This window comes from Urocitellus parryii, chromosome 4 (genome assembly GCF_045843805.1).
Source record: "Urocitellus parryii isolate mUroPar1 chromosome 4, mUroPar1.hap1, whole genome shotgun sequence".
Taxonomy (NCBI): Eukaryota; Metazoa; Chordata; class Mammalia; order Rodentia; family Sciuridae; genus Urocitellus; species Urocitellus parryii.
In genome coordinates this window covers 133,174,422-133,196,112 of record NC_135534.1, presented here as the reverse complement: position 1 = coordinate 133,196,112, position 21,691 = coordinate 133,174,422, and the positions used below count along the sequence as shown (strand labels likewise).

General features: G+C 36.8%; 1 protein-coding gene across 7 annotated transcripts in view; it reads left to right on the top strand.

Annotated features, from left to right (window-relative positions):
- LOC113186545 (TLE family member 4, transcriptional corepressor) overlaps positions 1 to 21,691 on the top strand; it is a 132,211-nt gene that overhangs the window by 93,490 nt on the left and 17,030 nt on the right. For all 7 annotated transcript variants that reach the window (XM_026394015.2, XM_026394014.2, XM_026394011.2 and 4 more), the window contains 2 exons: positions 20,484 to 20,603; positions 21,492 to 21,545. In XM_026394015.2, coding sequence (XP_026249800.1) covers positions 20,484 to 20,603; positions 21,492 to 21,545 — 174 coding nt within the window. The remainder of the gene's footprint in view (positions 1 to 20,483; positions 20,604 to 21,491; positions 21,546 to 21,691) is intronic.

Genomic DNA, 21,691 nt, shown 5'->3' with positions numbered 1-21,691 from the left:
GGAGGGAGGGGTAAACTATAGCCACAGGACAAATCTGTTTCCTAGTTTGCTTTTGTGTGACCTGTGAGGGAAGAGTAACGGTTTACATTTTTAGTGCAAACAAATGAGAAAATGCAGCAGACCTTATGTGGCTTGCAAAGCCTTAAAGTGATTACTACCAGAAAAGTGTGTCAACTTTTGATATAGAGTATTAATTTAACTCCCATCTTCAACTTCTCCATTTTTAAGATTTTTTGTTTCTTCATCCTTTCAAGAGTCTTCTGATTCTGTGGTCATGCATCCAGGGCTTATTGATACATTTTTTTTCCTTTTTCATGAAATAATAACCCTACAAGATACTTTCATCCAGAGCCTGTAGAAACAAGTAAAAATGAATCATAGAAATTGAATATAAACATTAATCTGAGTTATTTTAATATTGAAATATAAAGAGAACCAATTATAGAGCTTCAATGATGCCTGTCTTAACTAATTTTATAAAGACTGCATTGTTCTTGCCCCTTTATCTTAAAAATTCCCTTGATTCACAAAGTTATGTATATATTTGAATACTGAGAATTGTTTAAAAATATTTACTTGGGAAATGTTCATTACTCTTAAATACTTTTACAATAATAATACATAAGTTATATAACTCTGGAATACCAATGTAATTTAGGAATCATACTGTAAGCCATTATTCTAAATTATTGCAATTTTATCAATATGCAGTTTTTTATATCTTGCCTTTTAACCTGTGAATCAGTGAAATGTGAGTGGGCTCATTGACCTTGTCATGTTCTCCATATTTTGTGTCAAGGGATTAGTGAAAAATCATGGGAGGTCAGAAACTCCATGCTACTTCATAATACTTCATATAAGTTTCATTTGCTCACCACTAACATAGTGGTAATAATACTAGCCTAAAAATTAAATTTGTGAAAGCCAAATATAATGAAGCATGTGGAAGTAGTGTCGATGAAGCAGTAATGAGTTTGTTTTGATAGTTGATCATTTTTGCACATATTGATTTGTGCAAAACGAACGGATGAGAACCAGAAAGAATGAGATTGTTTAATTAACATTATCATCATCTATTCTTAATATAGATGTCCTACTAGGGGGAAAGGGCATGTATTTCTGTAATGCATAGTTTCAATTATGTTATCAATTGGTTGTGTAGTAATACTTTCCAAAACTTGGTGGTGGTATAAAGTGAAAAACATTTGTTGCATCTCATTAGTCTTTGCATTGACTGGAGAGAAAGTTCTCTATAGGCTGTACTAATCTGAACTGAATTTGCTCATGTGTCTACGGTCAGCTAGATGGTCTAGGAGGTCTTCAGTTGGAGTAACCTGGCTCTCCCTCATTTATTTTTGTTTTTAGCAAGCTAGCCAAGGCTTATTCTTCTGGCAGTAGTGCAGAGAACAAAAGAGTTTCTCTGTATCCTTGGCTACTGTACCAATGACCAAAGCATGTAGTATGGCCAAGGCTGATGTCAGTGCGAGGAGGCACTACTAGATGTGGACAAGAAGGTGTGAAAAATTGTAGGTACTCTTGCAACCGACTCACCACAGTGGTATTAGAGGTAGGAGAAAATTTGCCCAAGTGGGAAACCAGATTAGAAACTGGAGCATGAGTCTGGTAGTCTCATGTCTGTTTGAATACCTTATGTAATTACAGTGTCTTCACCCTCCCATTCCTTCTTACTGAACTAGAAGTTTGGCAGCCTCACCATTTGACTGCTTTGCAAGGACTAGCCCACGCCCAAATATGCACCACCTCTCATTTTTGAAATAACACAAAGAATATTGTTTCCAAGACAACTTTGATGAATGTCAGCTTTCTCTGGGTTTTAAACCCATATGAGAAGCATTGTTATCCTCATTCATGCTGGGTAATTTGTATACTGCAGTAGTTTGTTTGGAAACATGCCTGTTGTTCTTAAAAATATGCTTAATGCTAGATTAGAGAACAGATTTTTTTTTCTGTTTATGCAAGCTCATTTCTAAACGCATTTAAAATAAAGAGCTTGGCCATGTATGGTATTTAAAAACCCTTCACATGATGTTTTTAAAACAGATCAATTTCAGCATTAAAATGTTAGGAATTCAGCCAAGGAAAATTCAGCTTGGATTGTATAGCTATAATGATAATGTATTATAACCATCTTCTTTGAAAGTGATTGTAGCAGCAAAGTTGAACCTGGTGAATTACATAATTTAAAATGTTTGCCAGAACACTGTTGTAGGGGGATTATCCAAGCCTTTTCTAAAAATCAAAGCAAAATGAAAGGTGGATTTTATTATGAGGTACTTAAATCACAAGAATAGTCATTACAGAATATCTAAAGATAACTGATTTGAATTGAACAGAAGGTCATATGTCTGAATGTCAGTTATCATGCTTAACTACTTGGCAGAATATTAGTATGTAAAAGAGCATGATTTCTGATTTTAGCTACTTTGGCTTGAATTAAAATGTCTTGAGTTTGCTTATTACTTACCCCCAAATATTGTCAAATCACAAGTAACTTTGTGATGAGATGTTATTGATTTCATAAATTAATTCCCAAGTAATTGATTACTATTTATAATCACATCATTTAGCCATAAAATTAAATGTTTTTTTCCTTTAAGAAAAAGTTTGTTTTCTTGCTTCATCCTTAACCTACTAACCCTGTGTCTCACAGGACCATCCACTGAGTAAGATACTTTTTTTTTTTGTAGGTCTGCTACATCCTGTCTGCTGTAGTCCTCATTCATTCAAGATTTCGAGTCAGAACACTTTAGAGGGTGAAGTTCATAATTTTGCAATGTAAATATTACTTTGGAGAAGTGCTACAAATTGAATTCCATTAGTCCTTCCTTAGGTGGAGATAAGGAAATACTCCTGAAAGAAATGAGAAGGGCTGGGAAAACTTTAGTTTAGAGATCCTATCTTTAAATAGCCAGTGCCTCTAGCCAGGTGCAGTGGTGCATGCCTATAATCCCAGTGGCTCAGGAGGCTAAGGCAGGAGGATTGTGAGTTCAAAGCCAGCCCCAGGGAAAGTGAGGTGCTAAGCAACTCAGTGGGACCCTGTCTCTAAATAAAATACAAAATAGGACTGGGATGTCCATCAGTGGCCGAGTATCCCCGAGTTCAATCCTTGGGTACCAAAGGGCGGGGGGGCAGTGCCTCTGCCTTGACTGATGCTAAACATGGAAGTGGTGGGAAAGTTGTCTAGGTTGAGGAGTTACAGAAATACTTAAGTGACATTGTGACTCTTACTGGAAGAGTGGGTAGGGGCAGGGAGATACACTGAGAGGACATTTTTCAAGTTGTCTCGTCTATAATGTTAGGTGGTCTTATGGATTGAATTGTGTCCGTCAAAAAGATGGGATACAGTTCTGGTTTCTGCTGTCTGTGAATGGAACTTTATTTGGAAATAGGGTCTTGACAGTTGTGATCAAGTTGACATGAGAGTCATACTAGAATAGGGTTCTAGCCTCTAGAACTATGAAGAGAATGGATTTCTTTTGTTTTAAGCCATCTAGTATTTGGTAATATTTCTGGCAGCTCTGGGGAACTAATAATAGCTCCCACAAGGGAAGTTTATCTGTCAACTTTTTTTTTTTAATCTGTCAGTTTTGTTACATCATCAGTGTAGTAATTGCTGTGTGAGGCAAAATTCAGTAAACATCTACATATAATAATCCACAAAACTATTATATGTTTAAAACTTGTAAAATTTTGTCATTTAGGAACTGTATTTGGGATTTGGGGATATAGTGTTGGTTAAAGATAAGGAAATGTCTGCCCTAATGGAGCTCATATTTCACTGGAGAGAGACACATTGATGTTCAGTTAATAATTATAGTGTTTCCTCAGCTTGCTTTTATTTAGCCGTCAGTCTTGATTTTCTCCTTAATTCCAGTTGACCTTCAGACTTAACTATAAGAGAGGCAGCTCCTTAATCCCTCATGGACTTGGATTAGTGTGGCTACATACAATTTTTCAGAAAGCACAATTCACATGGACTCTGATGTTAATGTTTATGGTCCTCCCCAGGGTTGTGCAGTCCACATCCTATACAGTCATCTTTGGAGGTCCTATGAATGTTAAATTTTCTTCCTTGCCTCCCTTTCCCTTAAATAAATATCCAGGTGGAGACCTCAGAGTTTTTCTTTCCCTGGATTTTTTTAAGTATTGTAATATTCTTTCCATCTTTCATAATTACAGAATTTGCAAGTTTTCACTTTACACATGTTTGAGAAATTTTTTGGCCCAAGTCAAATAGATCTGAACCCAGATCTATCAGCCTTATAAAGCAAGCCCCCTCTCCGCCCCCATCCCCAACTCCTTCTTTGTCCTCTTTTCTTGATGTTGCTTTGCTGTTCTAGGTGCAGGTTGGTTTCTTTCCACAGTACATCCTTACCTGTGCCTTTTATGGCAGCACTTAAAATCATAGGATTGTCTTCTAGTATCAGTCTTTTGTAACCCTGTGTGACTTACCTCATACCTTAAGATTCAGGTTTCCAGCTATATAAAATGAGGCTGACGTAAATGAGTCCTTCTAAAAACTTCCATTGAGCATGAAAAGCACATGTGTTGGTTACAGTGCAGATTCTGATTTAGTAGGTTTGAATGTTTAATAAACTGAAAGTCTGTATTCCTCATGAGCTCTCAGAAGATGCTGATGTTGCTAAACAGTAGCCCGCACTCTTGAGTAGCATGGGGCTGAATTATTTCTCTGATCCTCTTAGCTAAAGATGAGAATTTTCCTGTAGTAGCTGGGAACTTCATGTTGAGAAGGCCAGTCTTGCTGGTCTTCACTTTCCATTGTCCCCATCATCCCTTTGGGCAGTGTAAAGGAAAGATCAGAATATGCTAAGTATTGAATGATGGTGCTTGAAAAGACCTGCTTGTTTACTGTTTTATGGTTTGGACTTTTGTTTAGTTTTTGTTTTGTTTTGGTTTTTCAGGCTAAAACCTGAAACAAAATTAAACCCCATTCCTTCATCTCACAGTAAAGGTAAATTTATTACCATTCTCGTAACTATGATTAAATGTCAATTCTTTTGCTTTATGTGGTGTTCTTGGCCACTTAATTATACTACATTAAATGTTATGATGTTGCTGTCAGTGCAATCAGATTGTAGTATGGATATATCTTTGGATTATTTTGAAAAATGTTCCTATCGTATAGTTTGAGCTTGAAAATAGAAGTGCTGAGTTTGCATAAATGATTTTAAGAAATCATTTCTTTATTACTGTTTCATTGAACTTATGGTGACACTAAACATTGAGACTTTGATGTTTTATATGGTATTCTTCCCCACTAATTAACTGGACTAATGAAGTTAATTAGTGGGAAAGAACGCCGTATAAAACATCAAAGTCTCGATGTTTAGTCACAACTTAAAAAGGAGTTTTATACTCTTCGATTGCCAAACACATTCCAATTAGCAGAAAGAAGGTCAGAAATTCAGTTTTCCCTCTTCTGATCTTCAAAGCCTTTCCAGACTCTTCTTGTAGGCCATTGGTTACTTGAGCCTGTGTGTTAATCTAGAAAAGCTGACAGTGGCATGTGGAAGGCAAAATATTTTCTTGTAAGCTAAAAACCAGCCCAGAGACTCAGTTTCTGCAGAAACAGAGACTTCGTTCCTGCAGAAGGCACTGAGGACTTCTGTGTACTAATTGGAAATAAGTACATTTGGCAGAGTAATGGATTATAATAGTCCATTTTCTGTTGTTTGTAACAAAATACCTCAGGCTGGGTATTTTATAAAGGAGTTTTATTTGTCTCACAGTTTTGGAGGCTGAAAATCTAAGATGGGGAGGGCCCATTTGTTGGCTTCTGATGAGGTACCAATGATGGATCTCATCACATTGAGGGGAGAACAGGAAAAAGGGACCATATGGTGAGACAGGAAGTCAAGAGGGATTCAGGGGCCAGGGTTGTTCTTTTTATAACAATTGACTTCTGCAAGAACTACACTAATTCCTTGCAAGGGTGGCCCCCTCTGTGACTTATTTATATTGAACTAGGTGCCACCTCTTAAAAGATTTCACCACTTTTCAACACACTGGGGACCAAGTCAGCACATGATCCTTTGAGGGACACACTTAAACCATAACTAAACCATAGCATGGGTTTTTGTTTTTCTTTTGTGTTCTGTGATTTTATTAATTTATATTCACTTCATTTTTCTATATATTACCATATATTGCTGTTCTAAAGCCAATTCTCTAATGTCTGATAATTAAATTTCCATAATGAGCCAAGAAAACGTGTGTAAAAAGTCTTTGTATGTAAAGTCTTAGAATATTAAATGACTGTGCTGAAAAGTTGATTATAAGAATTTCTTAATGACCAGTAGTTGAGTAACAAGAACTCCTCAGGTCATTTCCCTGTGGTATGTGTTCTAGTGTTCTGTTAGTTTTTTTTTTTTTAATCAAGCTGATTTTACAATAGCAATAATATAATTCAGATAAGCAATTATTGTAATTGACCTTGGCAATGAGTGTCCTTGGCTTTTACCACAGTTTGCTTAAATCCTGAGGATGACCAATTATCTCGTAATGCTCACTTTATTGAGATTATTGTTTTAATTATGGCACTCAAAATATATCAGTTTGTCAGCATTATAGAGTCACTCATGGAAACAGGCTTTTAGAAATGCATAGTGTCTAGCCTCATTTTATGACAAGGTTTTCTTTTTCCCAGCTCCAACGTGATTTTGAAATATGTTATTTCTTACCAGTTGTTCATGACACAATCAGTTTTACAGGGAGATAAAGTCTGTGATCTATCGCTGAGTTAATTTTGCTCTTGGAACGTTCTTTAAGGTGACTTGGTGCTAATAGCTAAGCAAGTCTGTTGATTAGGAATTCTAATTGGCAGCAATCACAGTGGCTTGTTGATTATCAGATTATGCCTTAGGTCAGAGGTTGTCAACTTAGAATCATCTGAGAGCTTTTAAAATAGCTCATACCCAGCCCTTGCTCCGACTCCTCCTCTTTATGGAGAGAGAGTGATTTAATTGGATCAGTTCAATTTCCTTCCTTTATCCCATCCTTTCCTTTCTTTTCCTATCCTTTCCTTCCTTCCTCCCTCCCTCTCTCCCTCCCTCCCCCACACCCCTCCCTCCCCCACACCCCTCCCTCCCCCACACCCCTCCCTCCCCCACACCCCTCCCTCTATAAGTAAATCCCATAGCGGAGAACCACTACCCAGAGCTTGCATTGTTTGTTCCTTCTGATTCATCTCACCCCCACCATGACCCCACCCCAGACAATACAGTACCTTTTGGGGTGTCTTTGCTGTTCTGTGTCTTGCTGTAATTCTGTTTACCCCTAAACTTAGCTCAGTTTCCCTTGTGTGTCTGAAATAGCCTCATTCTCTGCAGGGTTGGGTCCTGGAGCTACTTACTCCTCCTTCCCAAGAGGTTCACCAGTGGGAATTCTCCATGGATAAATCTCACCCCTTTATAAATCTGAGAGCACTGTTTCTTGCTAATGGCTCACTATGCTCTATAATTAATTTTTTTGGTTGTTGATTGTGTAAATATATTATTTTAGTAAGTTTTTTGTGTAAGGATCAGAATTCATTCTTTAGCATCCAAAATATTTGGGATGTCACTCTGCTAATTTTAATTCTGCTTGATGAGATCAGTTTAGTGATAAAAGGTCCAGATGTTTTTTCCTCCTTCTGTGATGACTTGGAGGTTGCTGTTCATGTGCATTATACAGTCCAATGAGCCCTTTGTGGTTAGCATTATTCTCCTAGGATACCTAACACCCCTCCCCTTTTTTAATTAACCTATATGGGATTGCAGGTGCATGAAGATGACATTATTGTTGAAAAGCTTGATTCCTTTTTTTTTTTTTTTAACACAACACACATCTGTATGAAGGGAGTCACTACTCAGTTAATACTGCAAAGATCTTTCTCATATCCATTCTCTTTGCTCTTTTCTCCATTGCTTATCCACTCATGAGCTACCATCTTCCTGCTCTGGACCACCACATTAGCTGCTGACCACTCCCCTGCAGACACCAGTAATGATAAAAGCTTGTCTTTAATGACCCAATTTCAAAATTTGCTATTTTAATTTTAGTGTACATGCAAGATTTATACACTGCACATCTATTGTTGTTATTTTTAGTTTGCTAAGGATGGAGGTAAGGATGGAGGTAAGCAAGGCAATCTTTTCCCTTCAGGGCTTTTGAAATTCTTATCCTGATTTTAACCTTCTTTAACATCAAACTTTCAAAGATTTCTGGGTGTTATTTAGAACACAAGAATCATCACTGTCCTTAAGTGGCACTTAGAATAAAACAGACCTCACCATGGCCTGCTGGGCCTAACTTCTCTGGATCCCCCTCTCCTCTGTGATGTCTTCTGATGCTCCCCCACACTGTTCCTTCCAAATTCAGCACCCAGATCTCTCATGTACAGTGTCACAGCAAGCTTCTCCTCCTTTGGTATCTATGTGTGTGCTATTCTGTCTAGAACAATTCTCTCTTGTCTGCTCTTGCTTAAGGCATTAATCAGAGTGTTTTCTTTTTTGAAGAAGCCCTTCTGGACCACCCTATGGCTAGTCTAAATTTCAGCCTTTCATTTATTGCCTTTGTAATATATCACCATTTGCAATTGCTGTATTAATTTTTACTAACGTCATAACTTATAACTTATTTATTTTATGTCTTGTAACTAGCACTAGTACTCTGTAAGGGTGGTCTTTAAGATCTGCCCTTTTTCTTGTATTCTTAGTGTCTTGGGCCCAGCAGAGTATTTGGCACAAAGTTGGGAATCATTGTATAAACCTCATGCTTTTTTAATTAAAAAATTACGTGCTACACACACCTGCCCCAGCTTCTACCATTAGACCTGATGTATCACTCCAGAGTCATTTGTCAAATTTCAGTGAAGTGTAGGGGATGCAGGTCTAGACCTCACTAATGCTGTCATAACTCAAGGTTCTTTTAGGCTTTAGAGACTGCAGTTAAAGCATAACTTCTGAAGAGGACACTAAGCCAAAAGGGGAGGTAGAGATGTGGACTGGAAGTATGCTCTGAAATGTTTGCATCTGTAGAAATGGAATGCCTCTTGCCCAACATTAAGGCTTGAGAAAATACCTGTTACCCTCTATCCAAAGTGAGTGAGTAAGGAGCAGAGGAGAAAGCCTTCAACTTCCCAGATTGGTTTTCTGGCAAAGGCTTGGCAATTGTCTTTTTATTTTGGAATAAGAACAAAAGGAAGGGTGGCGTGTCAGCTACTTCATCTAGTTACCTCAGTTGTCTTGACACTGTTTTACTCTTAAAACAACCATAAACTGGGTAGTTTAAACAATAGAAATTTCTTCTCACAGTTCTGCAAGATGGTAGTTCATGATAAAGATGCCACTGGTTAAGTGTCTGATGAGGACCTGTTTTCTGGCTCATAGATGGTGCCTTCTAGTTGTGTTCTCATTGGTGGGAAGGGCAGAGGAACTTCTGTGGGTCTCTCTTATAAGCATGTCAATTCCATTCATAGGCTCCTTCCTCAACCTAATGTCTCCCAAAACTTCCCCTTTGGGATTTGGGTTTTAACGTAAGAATGTTGGTGGGACACAAACATTCAGACCATAAAAATGAGGTTCCTGTAGGACAAATGCCCTTGTCTCTACAGGTATGAAGATTAAGACCTGGAGGTGGGTTGACTTGCCCAGAGTCTCACAGTTGATAAATGTTAGAGTTAAAAACTAAAACCAGAGCATTCCCTAGAGCACAGGCCTATTTCATCCCATCCCCTTTTCTCTATACTCTAAGGATGTAAAGCAGGAGCCTTATTCACTTTTGTGTCCTCAATGTCTAGCATATTGCCAGAGTAGACTAGACTGCAGAGTAGCCATTCAGTTCAAGTTGTAGGTTTTAACTGACATTACAGTCCCAGACTGTGCTTGCAAAGTCTTGGTTATTCAGATGGAGAGATAAACCTCATTTTCTATCTACCAGCTAGTATTGAAAGAATTTATTCTGAATCATTCCCACCTAGTGGGGTGCCCTTATAAAGGCTGCTCACGACCTCTCTGATCCATTATTTATTTATAGCAGAGGGATGTCAGTGGGTATCTGTTTTGGCAAATTTTGTCAGTGACTTAAACATCTGTGACATAACATTTGATTAATACCATTCTCCTGGATCCTTTCTTTGAAAGCACTAGATTGTGAGATCTTCTGCATTTTGATTACTGCTTCCTGGGTACTTAGAAACCACAGAACTCACAAAGATAGACTGTTGACTGTGTTAGCAAGAGAGATACCTTGGAATATGACAGGAGAATTCCTATGGGCACATGTGAAGAGAAAGACCAGAGTACAAAAATCATATGTGTATTTTGAATTGTTTTCATCTTCATTCATTGTGCAAACATTAATTGCATTGTCCTTGCATTGTAAAATGAAGGGTTTCCATTAAGCTGTATTTAGTATTTAACAGCAAAAGCATAAACAAACACTGAGCTAGTGTTCTTTCTCTTCTAATAAAATAGTGATTGATTAAATGGTGTCCACTTCATTTTTCTGTGTGGTGAGTGAGAGTATTTTTCTTCCAGTTCATTTTGAGCAGGCCGCTATTACCGCACCATTTAGTTCAATGCCAAATTGCAGTTGGCTCCATTCAGTTCTGTTTACTGAGTAGTGCTGTAGTGATTAAATGTCACTGGGTACACTGAGTATACAAAAGTAATTAACCTAAAAGGACATGTTAGAATAAGGGTCAACAACCTTTTTAGCCCATAGTGCCACCAGCAAGACTAAGTATTGACAGAGATATTGCTGACAGGGCTGGGGCAGAGTGAGGGATATGTAAAAGGGAAAGGAGAGAAACAAATGGCAGTGAAGTAGGAAGGAAAAGGTCAAGAAGCAGGAGTACTTACACTTGTCTGGGATGGCAAGTAGAACGGAGTCTAAGATATTTTTCATCAACCTTTATAATTTAGCTCTCCGACCTATAATTGTTTGGGGAGAGGATGAGAGAATAGACCACAACTTCAATTCCCTATCATTCTTTCAGCACTGGTTAGTGGAGTGTTCTTTACTGGTTAAACCAGGGTAATCTTGACACTTGCTTAGTGAATCAGATTGTTCTTGCAGTGTTTTGTATATATTGTCAGACCCTTACATTTTTAGATCTAGTTGTCATGCTATTGCTTGAAATAATTTCTTTAGAATGATTTTGATATAGACCTCTAAGGGTCTATATCTCATTTGCTTTTTATTCCTCAGTATATTGAAGTCACTGTCAGTCACAACTGATATTAATGCTTTATGTTGCTTTACATACTAAATTTTTACATAAAACTCTAGGTAGCCTGTGACTTAAAAATCAACCAGTATAAAACACCTTTTTATAAACAGGTGTTGTATTTTTTTGTCTTATATTTGCTTTTTTCTTTCACCGTCTTTGTGTGGTAACTTAACCACCTGGGGCGGGGGGGGGCGGGTACTGGGAGTGCTAAGAATTTTTCTTTTTACCACATACTTCTTGAGGAATAAACATTGCCAGGAAATCTCCAGGGACCTCTTTTCTATAAATGTGTGACACAGAAAAAATGCTGATGGCAGCATTCTTCCTGTAGTGGGTCTGTCAGGGATGGTTCCTTTAAATCTTGTCTTCTGTAAATCTTGTCTTTTCACTGGTCAGTTTTCAGGAAGATTTGATTCTCCCTGGTCACAGACAGCTGGCGAGTACATGATGAGAAATAAGGAAGAGAGAGGGACAACAAGTTGAAAGTAGTCTCTCTTTCACTAAAGTTTATTACTTTTAAAAGAAAGAATAAAAATTAGTGGCTTTGATACATTTATTCAACAACAATGTTTACTGTATATGCAGGCAGAGGACGAGCCTGAAGCAGACCTTGGAGTGGGATCTGTACTCTCAATTGGTGGAGAGGCAACAGGGAAAGGCACCGAGTTGGACTCAACTGCTCTACCTGGCACTATTCTGACACACCTGTTTTAGTCTTTTTTTTTTTTTTAAACGCTGTTTCCTCTTACTGTCTTTTTAACATGGTCTTGAAAATTGTTTGTCATCCTGTCACTTCCCAAATCACCACCTTGAAGGCTTTCTCCTTTGGTTTGTATATATATCCTTCATATACCACACATAGCTGTGTTACTACAAGAGTCAGTATAGTGAGTATTGAGAATACAAAGAAAGAAGATACATGCCTTTGGGAGTGCATAATCTCAAATTGCAATATAATAAAAATAATATGAGAATGAGTTAAAAATATGCATAAACAGCTCATACTTTGTGCTCTTTTTTGTTGTTGTTCAACAGCTGTTAATTAAGTCATTAAAATGTTGGACTGCCATGGTGATCAAAGCAGGCAGTGGTCCCTGCCTTCACAGAGCTTCCAGTCAACAAAGAGCAAATAAAATACTGGCAGTGATAAAAATGCTAGGAAGGACACACATATACAAAAACCTATTGATAGGATTTAGAGGTGGGGTCCTTGGTTAACATCACAGATGAAGCCTTTCTGAGAATGTCACATATAAGCTGTGACTGAAAAGATGTTAGGCCAGAGAAGAAAGTTTTTCACAGAAGCCTGAACAAAGACTCTGAGGGATTAAAAAAAAAAAAAAAAAATTGGATGAGATTGAAAGTAGACAAACATGGATCAGATCATGCTTGTACTCCTATAAAGGGCTAAATACTTGTTTAATGGGTGTTGAGTTCCATTATAACTTTAAGAACTTTTGGACTTAGAAGCCACAAGTGGCTTTTCCGGTCACAGAAATGTAGCTGGTCCAAATTGAGATGTGCTATAAGTGTGAAGTAGATACCAGGTTTTTATAAAGGGACATAAAATATCAATAATCTTGATATATTTGGTTAAATATGATTAAAATTAATTTTACCTGTTCGTTTTATATTTTTAAATATCTGTTAGAAAAATGTAAAATACATATGCAGCTCACATTATATTTGTCAATTCTGTTGTAAAGAGCAACTCATTTTAATATTGAAGGACCTTAAGACCAAATAAAAGCTATAACTGATCATTGAAAACTATTTAGCCATTTTGTGATGGGATGGATGAAGACCTGGAACTTCTGATTAGCCACCTTAAAATTGCTAGGCAGCCTTGCTTTAAAGGGATACATTGTTATTTCCTTTTCTCTTCTTGCTGAATCACCCTCAGCTATTATAGAGTATATTTGCATACATAATACATAAGAATATATATGAGGTTCTGTGGAGTTAACACTCTTTGGAAGAAAAAATGTTGAGCCTTTCAAATTGATTAAAACAGTTTACTGGAAAAAGTGGCAAAATGAAAAGACTTCATTTTCCAATAAATTTTAATAGTTACTAAAATGAGGATTCTGGTCCATTAAGAAGTAGCTTGCCAAGTCTTAAAGCTTAATCACTTATTTTCTTTGAACCACTACACTACATCAGCTTTTTTCAAAGCAGTTGTTAGAATTATGTTGATATTTTAACAAAAAGCGCAGTGTAGGAATAGGTCTTCCCAAAAAATTCAGGAGAGAAATTTTTGCCAGCCTTCCTCCACTTTTGTTTTTAGGGCAATTAAATTTATGTACCCCACCGTTTGCCAGTGAGACTTGGTAACTAACCTAGGTTATAAGGCAACAGGTAAATAAGGATTCTAAAGTATATTTTATAAGTGCCAGGCTGGGAGGGAAAATCCCAGAAGAAGGTGGTCAATACTGTATAATTTATACAGAGGCAAGACATAAGACTTACAGATTCCATATTAATGAGGTCAGGGAATTCTTGGGAGGGGACAAAAGCACATGGAGTGTTTGGCTTTTTGCAAACTTTGAGAGTTCCTTTGGATTGAAGGACAATCGATCAGTTAGATAATTTAAAAGATGTATGCAATATAAAGTTTTTGCACTTTGCTGATTTTTATTACCATTTCTGGTGGACTGTTAATACTATACCATCAGAAGTGAAATTACTTGGTTAATTCAGCTTGTGTCTTGGATTCTCACCTCCATAACAGTGAGGAGTACTTGTTTCCTCTCATTTCTTCAGTTCTTTCCTCATGTGGCCCACAGCTTGGACTTCATGCAGACTATAGAGAGGGAAACTAAACTGTGTACACAAGAATCAAGCTTCTATCTTTGGTGTCAAAGCATCATGTTCTAGCAGCTGAACTTGCCAGCCTAAGTAACTGTATTTAATGAAATTTTGGGGGCAAAGCCAACAGCTTTATTCCAGGAAGAGGAAATAACAGTCAAGAATCCCCAAGAGGACATTAAGATAACGTTCTAATTTAAAATCAATTTTATTGATACCTTATAAATTATTAGGGCATTTTATCCTGGACAAAGTAATGCATACTGCTGAGGCCACTAAAAGAAAACATGAATGACTGAATATTGAAGGGAAGTAAGATGTTTGTAAGATGGTGGAGGACAAGGTGTAGATTTCATTTATATTTATGTTTCTGTATTTAGTAGATACTCAGTAAATACTTGTGTAATTAGCATATAAGTGAACTAAAATTAAACAGTGGTTCCCACGTTTTCCAGTGAGGAATAGAACTCTTCACTGGGGCTTATAATATGCTAAGTACTGTGCTTCACAACATGATCTCCTTAATCCTCTCAACAACCTTGAACTGCTACTATTGTCATTTTATCCACTGGGAAATGGAAGCTTTAGAAAGATTCAGTAACTTGTCTAAGATCATACAATACCAGCACTGTCTGACTTCATTACTCAGAGCATGAGAATTATAGGTATTGCCTCTCAATCAGTCCTCTGTGAGTTCTTCTGGTTAGATAATATTTTGGTTATCTGCAAAAGAAACTTATCTTGACCCAAGTTTGTATTGCTTGAAGATATGCAGAAATACAATAATTTAATACAATAATAGAACATTTTAAAGAATACATTATTTATGAAAGGTTACAGAGGATGAAACAGTAAAGAACAAAGTTATTATTTCATATGGAGATTATATTAAATATTTTTTTAACAAGGGCAGATCTTCAGAAAGTCCCAATCATTTTTAAAAATGAGTTTTGATTTATGCTAATATGAAAAAAGCAAATTCTGTGAGGGTTATATACAGATTATGCTTTTAATGACTTCCTTAATCAAGCAGGTTATAAGGAAGGTCTTACTATAATAATAGTAAACTGACACAGTGACTGAACTCAAAAGTCCTGCCATAGTCACCTTTCAATAGCAGCATGCTATAAATTTTAGATAAACTTACATAAATTTGCATGCGTTGTGATTTGACATGTGAGACTTTTGTGTTTTGACCAAATAATTTTCATCTTAAAGTTTTTATATTTTTCAAAATGAGAATTATTTTCAACATCTATTCTCATTGCTTCCTTAAATGAGATAATGCATGTTATAATGTTGTTTTAATACTTATTTTTTAGTTTTAGTGGACACAATATATTTTATTTTTATGTGGTGCTCAGAATCGAACCCAGTGCCTCATGCATGCTAGGCGAGCGCACTACCACTTGAGCCACATCTCCAGCTCCATGTTATAATGTTTTATCAGTTATAAGGAGCTCTGTGAGAATATAAACATTTTGTGTTAATACTATACAGTAAAATCTCAGAAATGCCACCATGGTACTGAGTTTGGTGTACAAAAATTTTATTAAGGCTATTACTTGTACTTCAAAAATCTTTTGAAAGTATTTCCAAAATGTGTAATTCTTTGAGGACTCTTTAGTTGATTGATTATCAAAGGCCTTAATCTTTCTTGAAAGTTGACTCTGCTTAGTAGGAAGAGTACCTTGAATCCTTGTTTATCTGTAAGAATACTTTGGCCTTTCAACAAAGTCACCAATATTTATTTCTGGTCCAGACACAGGTCTTTTTTCTAAGGGGCTGCAGAGGAAATTGTGATAGAGCACTTTGTTGTGGCGTCAGTAAAGGTTCTAGATATCTTTAATCTTCTCTGTCCTCCCCAAGATAACAAATGCCCCATAAATTGTCCCTTATAGTCATGATGTCTTCTGCCTCTTCCTTATCCCCTTTATCTGTTTGAAAACTGATTTACCCTTTTGTACCTAGGAGATGGTGTTTTTGAACACCAAAGCTGTTGAGCAAACAAGCCATAGCGAATGGGTTTTAGGATTCTTGATCTTGGTTGTCCACTAGACCTTTTAACATATCTGTTCTGGTTATAATCAGGGAAGTCTGAGCACTGCACCTGTATGAATGAAAGCAGAATTAGCTTTATGTACATTTGAATTCAAGTTAGAAAGTCCATTGTGCAGATGGTATTTATAGCCCTGCCTCAGTGCAGTATTGAATCAAAGGCTTATTAAATAGTGATTGTTGGAAGGAGTTGTATTTTGGTTAATGACAGCCTATTGAAACCCTATTATTAATGAACTATCTGAATATTTACATTGAGGGGAAGTGCTACACAAATGCCTAGAATAGTTTACATGAGGTTTAAAATAGAAAAGCCATACTAGCTTACCATCTAGATTTCTGTAGTAAATAGAATTAGCTAGATTGCAATACACAAGAATAGGATCAGAGTTGCTATAGCTGAGGAGACTAGGCTTGTACTTTATGTGGATTATTTTTGTTAGTCCTCAAAGCAGCCCAGGGTTGGGATGTTGTTATCCCAGACTACAGAGAGGCTAAAACTAAGCAACATCCCTATGGCTACACAGCTATTAAGTGGAAGACTCTTCACTCAAGACAGTCTGACTCCACAGAGGTTCTCTTGCCTGCTATTAAAACCTCTGTTCCTTGTTATTAAAATTAGCTAATTATATCAATACTACCTTCTTGGGGGAGGAGAATACTTTATAGAATTCTTTCACATACAAGGTCATCTTTGATCTTGAGGTGGTAGAGGAATAGGAGTGGAGGTGTGGGACAACTCCTTTCAAGTTGCTAGAGGTGTCACTTTTTCAGGTGACTTGATTAGTAAAGTCTAGGATAGATTTCAAATTTGAATCTAATACTTTGTTATTTTAAAACACTCTGGCGTACAATATTAGGAATAACTGTATTTTTTAAAAAAAACTTTTCTTGGGCTACCAATGTAATTATTTTTAAATATCCCAGTAAAAGTGTGTAGCTTTAAAAAATAAAGAACTTTCAGTAACCATTCACATTCAAGGGTGTTTTGCCTTTTTTGAATGGCCATTGCTTCTGTGACTCTCCATTTATAACATATGTGCTTGTATGTGATCAAACTGTAATGAAAAGATTTCTGTTTAATGTTTCTAAATTTGTAGGTTTGCACAGTGTTAGCATATAGCTCCAGTAAATTTCTTTTTTTAATGTTTATTTTTTAGTTATAGGTGGACACAGTATCTTTGTTTTATATTTATGTGGTGCTAAATATCGAACCAGTGCCTCACGCATACTAGGCAGCACTCTACCTCTGAGCCACAACCCCAGCCCCTCCAGTAAATTTCTTATAGTAAGCAATAGAAATAACCTAGCCAAGCTTTTAAAATAATAATAGAGATATTAGAGAAATAAAAATTCTAGTAAAAGCACAAACTGTCTTTATCAGTATTTACTTAATTTTTCCCATTCACATGCTCAGAAAAGATCCAGATGGATTTCCAGTGACTGAATGGTAGACTTCTAAGATTCATGATGAGAATCTGTGCCAAGTTCAATTTGATTCCAGAGCAATTATGTTATTAGAACATTGCTGATTACCCTAGTGCCCATTGTGCAGCTTAACCCTTAAATGCTAGTGATAATTAAAACTTTTATCATTTTACTAGCAAATTCCGGGTGTAACTCTGCTCTACATAAAATTCAACAATAAAACATTTGTACAATCAGAAACAACCAACTTACGGAAAATAAGACCATTTGATTGTACATGTATGCAGATAAATAAGCATAAGATTTAAATAGACATTACCATTTAGTATTAATTTTTAAGAAAGTGTTTCATTATTTAGAAATCAATAAAAAAGGGGCAGAGCTTCCATGTTACCAATCCCAGGGAAAACCATTATGCATATCTTAACTGTAGTGAATGGCATCTGTTCTGTGGCGTTGTTCTTCCAGTGGACCTCTGCAGTGTGTCACAAGAATTTTGGATTAAGATTGAAGAATGTGTTACAGGGGATGTTCAGTCATATTGTGTTCAAAAATATTTCTGGTGCTCACTATGCTGGGTGCCTCCACCCTCAGGGAATCCACAGCCTGAGGTGAGAAGTGGCCTTGTAAACAAACAGCATTTGTTGCACATTCTCTATTCCTTGAGTGAAGGAAATGTTAAGGAAACAAAGAGGACTGATTAATTCTGACAGCATCAGAGGAAGCTTTGAAAAGTGGCATTAGAGTTGTTTATTATATGGGTAAGGATGATTTAAAAAGACATACTGAGTGAAAGGGCATTTCCATAAGTCAGGGTAAAAGGCTGTGGATGTGGTGAACATACATATATCTCTCTGGGGAGCACAGGCTGTCAGCAGTAATATGGGAGACAAGGTCAGTGGATTGGGGTGTGGAGTGAGGACTTTGTAAAACTTCTGTAAAATATTCAGAAATTTATCCTATGGATGGTAGGAAACTGTCCTTATTAAGGAGGAGTAAGGATAAGTGGTTGAATATGTCTTTGATAAATATAAATTTCAGACATATGGAGGACAGACTCAAGAGGGATAAACTAGATATCACAGGCATGATATGGGTGTAGTAACTCGTGGATAATGTTTGTGTGCAGGCTTTCAAAGGTCATAAAAAACCTGATTGATTGGGTTGTGATATGAAAGCAAAGTAGGGGCATTGAACCAAAGTAGGGGCATTGAACCAAGGCTTGGGATGAGGTTTGCAACTCAGTGGAGACAGAAAAGTCAAGTAGTCTACTTTTAAAAGTTGTTAGAGCCTGAGGATGTAACTCAGTGGTACCGTTTGCCTAGCATGTCTGAAGCACTGTGTTCTACACTGAGCTCCACAAAAATAAATTATATAAATAAATCAATACATAGTAAAAATTGAAAGTTATACATAGTCCTTAACAGTGGGTACCCACTCTTTGGTCTCATCTTCCTCTTCCACTAAACACCCACCTTCTAATAACATGTTTTGAAAGTTTAGAAATGCTCAGCAAGTATGTGGCATCATGCTTCAGTGGAAATAAAATGGAACTTACATCCAAACATTCTAGAAACCGAACTGTCTTCAATAGTTAATTTAAAGGCCCTCATAATCTTTGTATATCTTTATAAATGTTAATTATTACCAACCAAATAAGATAAAGCAAAAAGTTTTCAAGAGTTAGTTTTATATGAGATAAGTAAAGTTGTAAGTGAGGAGAGCTTTAGTGAAAAATTTTCTGAATTGATTTTGGATGCCAGGCAAAGATGTTCTCATGGTGATTTTCTTCTTCTTCCTAGAACGTTTTTCTTTAGATATTTTATTTCCAAATATTTTTTCTCCTACCCTCCAGAAATAGTCCATTCTTAACCAGGCTGGGTTAATTTCACCCTTGGGAGTTCTGCCCTTGTGCCCCTCTGAGGGACTTTGCTACTCATGCCTTTACTATCCGTCCTTAACAGGGCAGTCCTGCTCCAGACCTGGCTCCCTCTCCCACCTCACTTTTATTTAGCTCTTCTGTTGATCTGTAACATAGTCACTAGCTAATGGTAGTTCCAGTTTTATCTTCTTTATCCATGGTTTTCAGTTTTTATACCATCCAAATATGCTCAGTAAACCATCTGGACTTCATGGCAAAGAGAAACATTATCTGGCTTCAGATTTCCTTGCTGGTGTTTGTTTTCTGTGGGGGACTTCTCCAGCTGGGAGCTTCTTGAAAGAGCATAGATAAAGGAAGATGGCCTCAGACTGATCTCCCCAGGCATGGACCCTTTTCTCTACTATGAAAGCCTGTGTGTTCTTCTCAGGTTTCCAGAGATTAAAATAAAAGGAGCAAGCTCTAGGAGTCAAAAAGGAATGAAGTTCATGTTTCCTGCCCCTCTGCATCTCCCAGGCTCTCAAGATGTAGAACTGAGTAAAATTCTGTAAATATGACCTTTATGTCACATGACCACCGTTTTTAGTTGCTCTGATCCGTAAAAATTACCTCTTCCTTTTTAAAGTACTGACTGTCCCATTAACCAACAAACGTTGTCTCCTTTTCTTCTTTACCTTTTCTCCTGTGTCTACTTCCTTTCCCAACTTTGGGTTTAAATAGTATAAACACAAATGTAAGACCAAATTCATTCTAAGTTTATACTCTTCCCTGCCATTCTTTTTTTGTTTGTACTCTTCCTCCCTCTGCCTCCTCTTTTCTTTTATTCTTTTTCCCCATTCCCTTTCCCCTTGTATTTTTTTCATTGTTTTTCCCTGTTTGCCTTTGTTTTCTTATTACTTTCATCTCCTGCCCTCTCTCCTGTCTCCTCTTAATAGCTTTGCAAGTATATACTGTGGAACAAAAGTTGTGGGGTGTCTCAGGCATTTTAAAAAATAAATGAAAGCTGTTAAATGGATAATCAATGCTTCTCAACCTTGCTTCCCTTTCTAATTCCAGAGCTCTTCAGTATCCCCTTCAGCCAGTTTCCGAGGTGCTGAAAAGCACAGAAATTCCACAGATTACTCCTCAGAAAGCAAAAAGCAGAAAACTGAAGAGAAAGAAATAGCAGCTCGTTATGTAAGCTCATTCACCTTTGCTTTGGGGGAAGGCCAACTTGCATTGCTTTTTATCAGCAGCATATCTACCTTTTGATTATTACCAGCCAATACTAGTACACAGGATAATATCTTTTAAGAGAAAAAGTATTTATTGCATTTATAGCTCTGTCTCAGTTGGCTAGCTGAAGTCCTGTGTGTGTATATGAGAGGACACAGTGCTTCACTCAGCAGCTAATAGGAGATTTGGGTGTTCTATGTTATTTGTATATATATTTACTTTCCCCAGTGTATTTCAAGAAGGTCGAAGTTTCTGTAGTTAGCTAGAAACTCTAAGGAGAAATCTAAAATCAGAAGATTAGTTAAAATGCCTCCAAAGACTCATGTGTTACGGATGTATCAGATTTTGCGAAATTTAATTTGCAGAGATAACCAAATGTCTCTACTTTGAATTGAAACTCACTTTTCTCTAGTAGGGCTAGGTAGGTTACATAAGAAAAGGTAGAAAGCTGAATGGAAACTGGAGCCAAGGCACAGCCTATTCACAGACTCCATGAGAAGTGGAAAATCTGGATTTTTTTTCACCTCCCAGTTTATATATCTACTTAGTCACATTTTTTAAACAGTGACAGACCAAATCATACCCATTTTTAGGCCCAATTTAGCTTGGACATGAGACTCTGTAGCCTCCATTTCAGAGTTATAAGCAAGCCATCATCCTTTTTGTTAATCTGGACAATGAAACCATTATCTACCTCTTAACATCACCATGAAGATTAAAGAAAATAATGTGTTGTAAGGTATTTAACATTGATATAGAGGAATTAATCTGGAGCCATCCAGGATCAAGCTAGCTTTTTTCTTCTTTTTGGCTATGGGAGGAGGTAATGCTTCTCAATTGTCTATGCAGGACAGTGATGGTGAGAAGAGTGACGACAACTTGGTGGTTGATGTTTCCAATGAGGTAAGTTTATGGTAGTTCCTGCTCCTACCGAAGACCTTTTTGTATTCATATTATTACCATCCAATTTGTGTTCTTATTTTTAAATAGATCCACTTGTTTTTACATAATAAATATGTATTACTGGTTTATATGTTATTCAGTATTTT